Raw genomic sequence first — 12,869 nt, forward strand, 5'->3', positions numbered from 1 at the left:
CTACTGAACTTGAGTATTTCCATATATATATATATGTATTATATTTGTCTATACTGTGATGATAATACTTTTTACTTAAGTCAGATTTTAAATGCAGAACATTTACTTGTAACAGAGTATTTCTACACTGTGTTATTGCTACTTTTACTTAAGTAAAAGATCAGAGTACTTCTTCCACCACTGAGGGTCCCAGTGACTGGTTTCCTATTTGAGACATCGCCTCGCCTACAATACCCAGAACTCCGTGCTGCGCCACAGAGAGTGAGCACGCTGTACGGCTGTTACGTAATGTAGTTTCAAAGGTTGTGTACATTTTTCTGGATTCCACGTCTGAGGAACACAATGTGATAGTAAATTCAGACAGTTTACCGGTTTACAAGCTTCAGTCGGTGAGAAGAAACTCAAAAGGTAAGAGTCGCTTCGGCTCCGCTTTGAATCATTGTTCACCGACTAAATGTGAACCGACGATCTGGATCAACAATCCGAGACCACAGTGCGGATTACAGCCTAGCTCTGTTTTTCTTTAGGAATTGAACGTGACCACAGCGCAGCGCAGGAATGACAGAAATCGTGAAAGTAATTAGTGGTAACCACAATTCAAGTAAAATAGAATGGAGAGAGAGCTGTGTTAAATAATCAGTAATAAATGATGTTACATTGTAGATGGTTGCTAGAAAAAAAAAACGGGAAAATATTGCTATAATAGTAGTTACTAGAGCACATTTTAAAGGAACATACATACCTGTGTGTTTGCAACGTTTAGCTCTTTATAAAGAAAAATGATTTATAATTTATATTTTTGTGGACCACTACAAATGAAAATACATTGTAATGTTCTGGGAACTCCACATATATAATTTATGTACAAAATAAACAATAATGGATTTAACACTGTGCCTTGGGGAACCCCACAAGTAACCTTCAGTAATTGTGAGTTAAAATCATTTATTTGATTTATTTTATGCCTATTCTCCAGGAAGCTACTCAGCCGGGAGTGTGCTACCCCTCTAATTCCGTATCATTGTAATTTATTCACTAGTGAGCCATGGTCAGTAGTATTGTAGTATTGCAGTTTGATATATTGAGGTTGATATTTCCTCCACAAATTCAAGTAGTGCTGGAATCCTATTAGTGCTAAACCCATATTGCTGTTCACACAATACATTATATTATGTGATGAAATAATCTAGTCTTTTATAATAAAAAAAATCCAATATTTTAGAGAGCTGCAAGAGCAAAGAAACAGGTCTGTAATTAGAGAATACATGTCTATCTCCAGCTTTATATATAGGAACGACTTTAGATGTTTTCATTTTGCTAGGACACTTTCACCACACACTCACTATTTTTAACCAGAGACGTGTCAACTCCATTCCAGTCTTTAGACTTGATCCTCTTAAATCTTTAACAATAATAATTTATTTTTCATCAGTTTCTCTTATAAACATGGAATGTGTGTTTACATGAATAATATTTACCACTCCATCTTTACCGCTTGGTGTAATAATCTATACTTAGCTAAACTAAGTCCAGCATTAATGAAATAAAATGACTAATTTCTTTACCTTGTGAAAATCAATAATACTCTTGCTTGAGCTGTGTAATTCATTACAGTAAACATCAAGTCTGCATTCATTGTTGTCATAGTTACTTTGTTGTTGTTATGTCCTGCACTTTAAAAGCAGATTTATAAAGCTTGCACTACATTACCATATAACCATAATTAACTTTAACTAAAATAAATGCAGATTTGATGTTTACTGTGATGGATTACACAACTCAAACAAGTTACAAGGGTCTGCTAACATGTTTTTCATATCAGAGATATTAATTAAAAGCCAGTAACAATAGAACAAATATATTTGATCATTATTTGCAGAATTATTAGCTATAATGTAAAGTAATATGTATAATGTAATATGTGATTTTTAGTAAATAGGCTAAAACATGCAAAACCACTGGTCGTTTAACTTTTTAAACACCAAAACAAACATTTTTCTACATCTGTCTTCTCTTTAATTTTAATTTTTCCTTCATTTCTTCCACTCTTTTTCCCTTTCCCCTGCTCTCTCCCTCCTCACCTCATTGCTGTATCATGTATGTGTTTTGCCCTGAGTGTTCAGGCCGTACTGTTTCTCCCTGTTATCCAGCAGATAAAAGCTGATGTCTATTTGCAGTTTGTCCAGTGAGCTCCTCTTTTTTCTCTCTCTATCTATTTATCTCTCCCTCTGTCTCTCACCCCCTCCAGTCTGTCATCATGAGTTCTTGACGTCTGTCTGTTCATTCATCACTATGAGCGGTGCTGCGCTGGCTGTCGTGGTCGTAGTCGTTTTCTTCCTGGCCCTCTACCTCCTCCAGCGCTATGGAGATTTGTGGAAGCAGCAGCAGATGGTCCTGTTAGGGACGCTGCTGTCCTGGTACCTCTGCTTCCTCATCGTCTTCATCCTGCCACTCGATGTCAGCACGGTATGAAACTATTGCAGCTGTTTAACCATAGTTACTTGAATTTTCTCAGGATAAATACAGGATGAACAGGCTGTGTCTGAGTGAGGTTGAGCTGTGTGTTTATTTACGCTGCTCTTGCCTTGGGTGCATTACCTGTACCACTATAATGTGATGAATAGGCTTCATCATGTGCTTCATGGAGTGTGTAAACTCTGCTGCTTTTTTAGACCATCTACAAGCAGTGTGTTCTTGGCAATGCAAACCACCCTATTCGTGTAACTCGAGCAAGACGGACCAGTCAGACAGACGATAACTTCTCTGTTTATCCAACTGTCAGGTAAATATGATCATGTTTGATTTATCGGCACTGAGGCCACAGTTTGCTCATTTCAAGGCAATGTTTTCCTCCAGATCGTTCAACATTCACAATATATATTCTTTTCGTTTGACAACAAATATTATTTAGTCACTGCATGTCGATACATATGTTATCAACATCCAAGCGGCACTTCCACACTTATAAAGCAAAGCATTGTAGTTTTCAGTCTCATTTGTTGACCACACGCTTCTTAATGAGATTTTCAATGTGGTCCTGTGCTTGAAATCACAGAAATTGGTCACATTTGGCATATGCTTTATTCTCAGCAGCTTGTAGTAATATACACTAATTTTCTTGTACTGTTTTGTACGTTTGATGTTGTCAAACTGGGCAGGTTAAATAATTAATGACACCACATTAAAAGCCAAATGGAAAGAAGAACCTGTCAATTGTATTACCTGAACGAATGACCTGATATCAGTGTTAGTGTTGACCTTTTTTTTTTTTTTTACTGAGTGCTTCATACATAAGGTTTTGCTGTGGGATTATGTGACCTTATTTGATCAATTGTATTATAATATTGCAGCTGTGGTCAAGTCCTCTGCAGTAGAGTGTCTGGTCATGAAAGTGTTTCTTATACAATAGATTTTGAACTTTCAAAGACTTTCAGACTGGGTTGGATAACATTTTAAAGGGTTTAGTCTTCCAACAACCAGTATGCAGTATTGACTTAAAGGGCTGGGTCACCCAAATTACAGAAAAACATGTTTCTCACTCATCTTTTATTGTATCTAGCCATGCAGATAGTCTTGGTATCATCTGTCCAAGTTTTGAGATATTCATGTCTGAGACTTCTGCCTCCACCCCAATACAATGATGTTGAATTCAGCACCAACATGCCTTTCCATAAACAGTACTGCTTTTAATCTGTGTCTACTCAGTAATGTAGGTAAAAACTAAGAGCAGGATTTGAGTATTTCTGGCTTTGGCTGCGTTAGTGTTACTATCCAAAAAGACACTGTGGTAGACAGCTATGCACATCACTACAGTTCAAAAAGTGTGTTTTTGCACTGTAGTTGTGGCAAAGTTATAGAGTCACGTGATGTGAGAGCAAATTGCATTCAGTGGTTTACAGTACTACAGTTGATTAGACGGTGTAGTCCCTCATTTGTCCAGGAGTGTTCTATCGTAGAAAAGGTTTCAGTCGTAGTCATCTGGACACTGTTTTCAGAATCAAGACGTTTCGGCTCCCATCCGGAAGTCATTCTCAATTGTGAAAAAATGGGACGGGAACTAGAAATTTAAGCTACTCTGTGTTACATAAGCCCTGCCCTCAGGAAGGAGTCTACCTGAGTATCTGTTAATAGCTAGTTTCACCTGAAACTGACCTAATTGTTTCCAAGATGGCCCAGTAATCAGTAATCAGGTCTGTGTGTCGTCTAGGACAAGTTACCCACACAAAAACAGAGCAATGTAGTCTACTCCATTCAGTGCAGTGAGCAAAACTGCAAAGAACGGTACATAGGTGACAAAAGACTTTATCAGCACAGACGACACACTAACTCAGGATTACAGAGCGCCGTGCATTTGCATCTAAAAGCTACAAACCACACATTTGAAGACAGCGAGGTGAAGATTCTAAGTAGAGAGAAGAGTTGGTTTGAACGGGGCGTCAAGGAAGCCATTTTTGTGAAAAAAGAGAACCCCTCTTTGAACAGAAATGGTGGTCTGAGATTCAATCTGCCCAAAGTCTATCACAATGTATTAACACCTTGGTCACGTCAATCACATGCTAATCAGATACTTAACAGTGATGAGGTAGGTGCAGCCAGAAAACAATAGGCCTGATTACTGATTACTGGGCCATCTTGGAAACTATTAGGTCAGTTTCAGGTGAAACTAGCTATTAACAGATACTCAGGTAGATTCCTTTCCTGAGGGCAGGGCTTATGTAACACAGAGTAGCTTAAATTTCTAGTTCCCGTCCCATTTTTTTCACAATTGAGAATGACTTCCGGATGGGAGCCGAAACGTCTTGATTCTGAAAACAGTGTCCAGATGAATATGACTGAAACCTTCTCTATGATACAGTTGATTAGGTCAAGCATATTCCAAAGCTGCTGTAAACTGCTTTAACTGTGCTTAATGGCACTGTGTGTATACATGTATGCTCACATTCGTCTGTCTATGTGTGTGTGTGTGTGTGTGTGTGTTACAGTACACCAAAGGTTTGTGAGGAGCCATGGAGTTATATCCCAGATGGCATCCTACCAGTCTTCTGGAGAGTTGTATACTGGACTTCCCAGTTTCTTACTTGGTAAGATCCTACCACTCACTCACTCACATGTCCACACACACACACACACACACACACACACACACACACACACACACACACACACACACACACACACAAGGTTTGAGTAACTTACTCAAACCTCGACTATAACTGCTGTCTGTCTTTGTTATAAAGACAATTGTGTTTTGGTATATTGACTCTGTCTCTCTTTTGTGTGTTTGTGTTTCTGTGTACACAGGCTGCTGTTGCCCTTCATGCAGTCTTATGCACGGTCGGGAGCTTTCTCCAGAGTTGGAAAGATTAAAACAGCTCTCATTGAAAATGCCATCTACTACGGCACCTACCTCCTTATCTTCATCTCTCTGCTCATATACGTGGCTGCTCACCCACAGTGGCAACTCTCATGGTAATTCAAACGTGCCTCAATTTAGGGAAACATAATAGATGACTAATGGGACTAAACAATGCTGTTATTGGAATCTAAAATAAAATATAATAAAAAAGAAAGAAAGAATTACACAGTGAGTTCTGATGGGTGAGGCTAAAGCTGTGTTTGATAAACTGGTATTATGTCAGCGCATTGATTTATCTGTCTTTATAAAACTTGTGCAGGACAGAGCTCCAGACCATCGGCATTACAGCTGCCAACACCTGGGGCCTCTTCCTTCTGGTGCTGTTGCTTGGCTACGGCCTGGTGGAGATTCCGCGTTCTTATTGGCTCTCATCTTCCCTTGGTTACCTGCTGGCCAAGACCTACTTCAAGGCAGCAAAAATGGCTACTGAGAAGGCAGCGGCTGAGGAGAACCTAGCAGATGTTATGGAGGTGAGGTTTTATAAACAATCCTGCGCTGTAAGAGTGTTAAGAGAAAAGATTCCAGCAGGTTCTGAATCTGAAAGTGTTTCAACAGACCTTGCATGTATAAAAAATTAAAGAAAAAATTGTGTGTCACCTGCATGCTTGGCTTTGTCTGGCTTATATTTTTACTTTAACAAGAACAAAATTATTTCTTATTATCAGGAGGTGGCAGGCGTCCATGAGTCTGTCAGATACAACCACTGTCTCAGGAAGTGTGTGGACACCATTTTGACAAAGGTGAGAAATACATGAGGCGATTCGTTCATTAGATCAAATACACTAGGCTTTTTATGTGTACATCCAAAGTTTAATGTTGCATTTACAATTTTTACAGTCAGGTTCTGTGGGACAGTCTTCATTTGGGTGTCATCTCATTTCAGTGTCCCACTGAGTACCAGGAAGAGATGGGAAGAAATGTGGAAAGCTCTTCTGGTGAACAGAGTGTCCTTCCCACCAAAAGAGGCCTAGTTAAGCTTCATAAAAAAGTAATTATTATTCTTAACATTGCTTTGTGGTTTTAAAGGAAACAATGCAAAAAATATGACAGCTCATGTTAATGTGAATGATAATTATTTGGCCCCGTTGCCTGTATGTGTGTTTCAGGTAATCTCTGCAGTGCAGAGACACAGTCAGACTCAGGTTCAGTGGTCCATCCTGTTAGACGAGGCCTTTCATCTAGAGGATGTAGCTAAAAGCCAGAGCAGCCCAGTCCGACACTTAGTCCACAGCTTCCCCTCGGCACATCACCACGGCTGGATCCATAGGTTCTACTCTCCTACTGTGGGTGAGTTCAGTCAGTACCAAAATCTCAGATTTACAGATGGAAAGTAAGTACATTTACTCAACTACCTCTCTTAAGTACAAAATTAAGGTACTTATGATTGAGGATTTCCATTGTGTGAGACTTTATCTACTCCACTACATTTCAGAGAGAAATTTTGTTCTTTACTGGACTTTTAATAGCCTGCTAGTGTTTCTTTTTTAAAATATACTTTCCACTGCTGGTCCAATTTTTCATCAACTGTGGTTCCTTTGGATCCTGAATGCTGCTATTTTTTCATTCCAGTCGTTCTGGCTTTCTAATAAATATGAATGTTGACCCAGTTTGCCAGATAAATGCCCCTAACTACCTGCTTGAATAGAAAGGTGTACTCTATGCTCTGATGACCAAAGGTTGAAATCAATTCATCCAGATACAGCAGATTTCATCTTCAATCAGCCAATTTCAATGTCCAAGCTACTTGTAGAACTACAACGTGGTTTTTAAGAAAAGAGACATCTCATTCACTTATTCTGTAAGACCTGTGCTAAAGTTTTACTTTTTTTGCACATTTTGTTTTATTAAATAGTTCAATAATGGTTTTGTAATGGGTGTCACTTGCCTTAAAAAAGGCTTTTTCACCCACTGAAAATCTTAGGGAAACACTGTATAATTTAACTCTTTGGGATATCTCTACATAAAAGGTCAGTTATTGGCGGCTTCAGTAAAAACCCAAGATACTTTGGAATAGCGTGATATTTAGTTTTCAGCATTAAAATAGAAAAGACAGTCCGTGCACATCATGGAAGTATTGTATACTAATGTTTCCTGGCAGTAATACAGTATAATCCTATTTGTCATTTCTTCTGTGTATAAATCCATGCCTACAGTATCTGTCATGTGTAGACTTGTATGTGTAACTGAAATGTCAGTTTGATTGTTCCTCCAACATTTGTACTCATGCACAGGCGTGCTTGTTTGTTTGTGTGTGTGTGTGTGTGTGTGTGTGTGTCCTTCTCAGAGTGGTACTGGGAGTGTGTGTTCAGGCAGGGTCTCTACAGGCTGCTGGCAGTTCTCCTATGTCTCCTCTCAGCAGCAGTAGTCTGGTCCGAGTGCACCTTCTTCAGCACGCACCCTGTCCTGTCCCTCTTCGCTGTCTTTGTTCAGATGGCTGAAAAACAACACAACTACATTTGTATCGAGGTAGGCACATATTCAGTGAGGTACACAGAAATGCACATTCCCAACAGATCTAAGCTTCATTAAGCAAGAACAAGCTCAACAAAAACAAAAACACACAGCACCCATAGCATGCAAACAAATCCACTTTTGACCTGTTACAGGGGATTCTTTTTTGTCTTTACTAGAAAATTGTTGAAACAAATGAATCCTAAAATTTCAGATTTGATGTAAACAAACATGTATATACTTAACAATATCTAATCCATCCAACACTGTAACTAGCTAACCTGCCTCCTCTTTCTGCTTGTTTTGTTTCTCTCCACCAGATGGTGTGCTTCGTCAGTATCCTCTTCCTGTGTGTCTGTGTCTACTCCACAGTGTTCAGGATACGAGTTTTCAACTACTATTACCTGGTGCCACATCACCAAACTGATGCTTACAGCCTGCAGTTCAGTGGCATGTATGTTCCTCATAAAGTCCTAATATAACAATAGGGCACAATTTCAAAAGAGGAAGCACAGCTTGGTCTGGTCTTCTCAAATTGTATTATGGTATTGGGTTGCGTCTTTTTTCCCTCTCAGGTTGTTTTGTCGTCTGACTCCTCCTTTGTGCCTCAACTTTCTGGGCCTGATTCACATGGACTCCGCCATCTCACACCGAGACAGAATACAGACGTCCTACACCTCTGTGGGTCCCATACAAACATGCACATACCAACACATACACAGACATTCATACTACTCATACTGTACATGCACAGGCATAATGCAGCGATGGAGCAATGCAATGTCCCTCTTTCTTTCCCCCTATCAGATCATGGGCTCTATGCGTCTGCTGTCTTTCATTTCTGATGGGTTCTACATCTATTATCCCATGCTGATATTGTTGCTCTGCTTTGCCACTTTTTACAGGTAAGCCAATCACCACTAACAACTAAAAACTACTTTCATCAATTTAATATAAAGACCACATTCAAGTGTAGTTATGGTTATATGCTTGCTAGAGCTAGACTGATAAACTGGCCAGATATTGGCTTATTACAGATATATCGGTGTATATGTAAGCCAATAAATAACAAGAATTTGCAGCACAGAAAACCCAAACTAAGTTAGGTCATTTAGAAACAGTGTCTCCATTACATAGTTTGTTCATTTGAGAGCACTGACAGGTCCTGACAGATTTTTCAATTGTAAAATGTCCCACTTAGTATGTATCTACTAAATGTACTGTCGGCTGATTTTTTAAACTCCCAAATATTGATATCAGTATCAGCCTCAAAAATCCAGTATCAGTTGGGCAGTAATGCTTACATGTACATTATGATAAAATAAATGGTGAAATAACTTAATTTAGCTGTGTGTCTTCATGGTGTAACTTAATGCAATCTCATGCCTGTGTTAAGTTAATTATTATGCAAATGTGTGACACTATTTCTTTTTCTAATACTTTTCTAATTATTGTATTTTTTTTTTAAAAAGTCTTACATTCATGTGTGTCAAGTAGGATTAGAAAGGGAAAGGAGAGGTTGTCTGCACACTCACTTTCAATGTGTGGACAACCTCTCCTTTGTCCTGCATCTGTAAACAACTGGGGTTGGATGTGCACACTATCCACTGTGTTCCATGTAACCCCCCTCTGATATGATAAATGTGATCAACTGATGAATATGATGCAGCTTCTTGGATAACAGATCCGTACTGAACAGGAAGTCTGTGGGGAAGGAATCTGCTCTGAGAAACTTTTGTTAGTCGAATCTTCTTGTTTATGTAGCACATAAAGAATATACAGTACATTTAACAGTACATTTTTAATTGTGTGTGTGTGTCTGGGTTTGTAGCCTGGGCTCTCGCTGTTTGAACATCCTGGGCTTTCATCAGTACATTACTGACGATGACTTGACCTCTGACCTGGTGGATGAAGGCAGGGAACTCATCAGAAGAGGTAGGTTCAGCATAAATTCAGTCACTCACTATTTCTGATGTATCTGTTCAAAGGTGCAGTATTTGCTTGGCTCTTTTGAAAACTTTTGTATAAAAATGAGCCACATTATTGCAGACTTGATCAATTATTTGTTCATCTCTTGTTTCTAGTGAACTGAATTGTTAATTATTACATAAAGCAGGTTCTTTCACTGGTTCAGTCTTTTACTTTTACGATTCATTTTTCAGTACACAGTAAGTTGTTGTATATCTGAAAGTCATCATTATTTGTTCACTCGCTTTTTTTAGTGCACATGCTTTTTTAACGATATGCACTACAATTTGTTCTTTTGTAGAAAGAAGAAAAAGACAGAAAGCTGAGGATGGAGGAAATCGAAGATTGGTTAGAAATTTTGATACTATCAAAATAATTTTTCTTAAGTCAAGAAAATCTACCTAATCTGTTGGCTCACTGGTTCTACTGGTTTATGTTAAGTGTGTCTAGGCATTTATGTGCCTGTTTTGTTGTCTTTTTCAGGCATGGAGGGAGCGGTATGGAGACCAAGGGGCTACTGGGCGGACCAGAGCTGCTTACACTGAGTTGAAGGATAGCCAGAGCAGCCCTGTCATGGAGATCAAGGAAAGTGGTAGGGTTTAAAGAAAACTACAATAACCATGGAATTAAATATTTTTCTGTGTCACTCACAGCTACTGAAACTGCTATGACAAGACACTTCCAACAGGGTCTGGGTGGATGGCCTGATTTCATATTTTATGCACGTTTGTATTAGTTTTAAGAGTCTGTTTATAGATAGTTGATCACTAGAATCACAGCACCATGCAGGAAACTGAACAACTGCCATTTTAGCCGCAAGGCACCCCACCAAGGTAGATTACAGTGTGTCGGGTTGGGTTACTCTGGAATATGCACCACCCATTGACTCCCTGTCCCCAGCTCCCAGAGCAACTTATTCTTAGTTTGTTCCAGTGTAAGAGACTGAAGTTAAGGCAAATTATCCTACATGCATAATCAAACATCTACTAGCAGTGGTGGAAAGTAACTAAGAACATTTACTCAAACATTGTACTTAAGTACAATTCTGTATTTTCTTTTTATGCTACTTTATACTTCTGCTCCACTACATCTCACTACTGTGAGATGTAGTGGAGTACATATTGTACTTTTTACTCCACTGCATTTATCTGACAGCTTTAGTGACTAGTTACTTGATAACATGACATGATAACAATGCATCATGTTTTATAAGTTCATCATATGTTTTGTACATAAAATATATTAAACTACCCAACAGTATATAAAATAGTTCTAATCCGCTCCACCACAACTCGACCAACTACAACAGTACAGTGCAAATTACACATGCATGTAACAGAGTATTTTCACAGTCTGGTATTGCTACTTTTACTTAAGTAAAGGATCTGAATACGTCTTCCACCACTGTCTACTAGTCATTTATTTAGGCAGGGCCATTCTGTTGTACTGTATACGTCCAACATAAAATGGTGCCAATTTGTGTGTGTTTTTGCTGCAGAATCTGAAAACCATTTTTGTTAACTCACAACAGGATATTTGCTCTGTCTTTCTCAGTTGTCACATTCACCAGAAGAGATGGGGAGATGGAGGAGCAGCAGAGAGGCTTACTGCAAGACAATTCCAGTGATGAAGGTTCACCAAACAGAAGGTATGTCTTTTTGCTGAATGAATTGAACATAATGGTTAATCAGAGCTAAATAACAATATGGTCCACAGAACTTGATCTAACATCAAACAGGCTTATTTAATGACTTACTCTGTCTCTGTGTTTGATACTGTAGATCCACAGGAGGATGTTACCTGTCTCTGTCACCTTCTCAGACAAGTATCTTTGACAATCTTTGATAGACAGAAGACATGGAGGGAAAGCACAAAGCTAGTACATGCTCCTGGAAATAAAAAAAATGATGAAAGGAAATGAAAGGAGGTCTGAATGCAAAGAAAAAAATACATTATCTCAGGAAATGGAAGAGGAAGATCATGTTTCTGAGATATGGACACACAATCAGGAAATGGATGAAAGTGAAATAAAACACTCAGTGGAGGGTTTTATACAGTATCTCAGTTGATTTCTGTAACTGGATTATTCACTGAAAGAGATCACGGACTGTGAAGGGATGTTTCTCTACCAAAGCCTTAACCTGTTTGTGCAAAACTTTTTAGAATGTATTTTTGATATTATCTTTCAAGCAATGGTGTTTTACAAGTGTAGATTGATGGATGAAAGAGATGAATGGCACAGTTACGCACCTGCAGTTTTTGAATAAAATAGCTCACTGTTCTTGAAACAAAAACAAAATGAAAACTGATTCATGTATTCAAAGGGAAGATATCAATAGCCTAACTTATTTCATGATGGATATTTTGTGTTTGGAATGACATGGCTTGTTTGTATGTAATGTAGTCTACAGCCAGTTATTTTCTGTAAGGGTGTGCATGTTTTGTAATTGCGTGTCTACCATGATTATGCATTAAAATATAATCATTTTACCCATGTACGTTATCTTCATTCGATTATGAATGACTTAAATATGATGTACCAGCACATATGAAGCACTGTCTTAAGATATTCAGTTGCTGCATCATAAAATGTTTTTGATATGATATAAAATGTAGTTGGGGCAAATGTCTCAAAAGCTAGTATAAATATAACCTTCAAGCAAGACTAAATGAAAAGTACAACTTGATATTTGTGGTCTGTCTCCATCCTTTTTAACAATCATTCACAGTTATTTCAACATAAATTACTTAACAATTGATTTTTAGTCATTATTGTTTTCAGCATTTTTGTCAAGTTTATTTTATTCTATTTTAATCTGATTTAAGATAAAAGTCCTAACATTAACACTAGGCTAGGTACACTAGGCCTGTGTTGAACAGCTGCCCGTGCTGCCTTAAATGCCTTAGTAAACTGTACAATTCCGTTCTCAGTAGTTGACAAGTCGAAAAATCAAATGCTTTGAGTTTGAAATGTTAACATCGACTGTAGCAGAAATTCCATACTGTTATTTTACTTTATAAATCAATCTTACAG

General features: G+C 38.3%; 1 protein-coding gene across 1 annotated transcript; it reads left to right on the forward strand.

The window, feature by feature from the left end:
* Positions 1-260: 260 nt before the first annotated feature.
* LOC122876056 (G-protein coupled receptor-associated protein LMBRD2B-like) lies at positions 261-12,325 on the forward strand. Its single transcript, XM_044195916.1, has 18 exons — positions 261-408; positions 2,249-2,466; positions 2,673-2,782; positions 4,983-5,081; positions 5,302-5,469; positions 5,676-5,886; positions 6,082-6,156; positions 6,300-6,404; positions 6,523-6,703; positions 7,701-7,882; positions 8,188-8,321; positions 8,443-8,548; positions 8,675-8,772; positions 9,699-9,802; positions 10,137-10,183; positions 10,319-10,427; positions 11,390-11,483; positions 11,617-12,325. The coding sequence occupies exons 2-18, from the start codon at positions 2,293-2,295 to the stop codon at positions 11,678-11,680; spliced, it is 2,061 nt and encodes a 686-aa protein (XP_044051851.1). The 5' UTR covers positions 261-408; positions 2,249-2,292; the 3' UTR covers positions 11,681-12,325.
* Positions 12,326-12,869: the final 544 nt, after the last annotated feature.

This window comes from Siniperca chuatsi, linkage group LG5 (genome assembly GCF_020085105.1).
Source record: "Siniperca chuatsi isolate FFG_IHB_CAS linkage group LG5, ASM2008510v1, whole genome shotgun sequence".
NCBI classification, from domain to species: domain Eukaryota; kingdom Metazoa; phylum Chordata; class Actinopteri; order Centrarchiformes; family Sinipercidae; genus Siniperca; species Siniperca chuatsi.

What these genes read in the sequence shown, in the direction of transcription:
- LOC122876056 (XM_044195916.1), top strand. Translation starts at nt 2,293, where the DNA reads ATGAGCGGTGCTGCGCTGGCTGTCGTGGTCGTAGTCGTTTTCTTCCTG. An exon ending in TGCCACTCGATGTCAGCACG is followed by an intron (nt 2,467 to 2,672) that starts GTATGAAACTAT and finishes CTGCTTTTTTAG; the next exon opens with ACCATCTACAAGCAGTGTGT. An exon ending in ACAACTACATTTGTATCGAG is followed by an intron (nt 7,883 to 8,187) that starts GTAGGCACATAT and finishes TCTCTCCACCAG; the next exon opens with ATGGTGTGCTTCGTCAGTAT.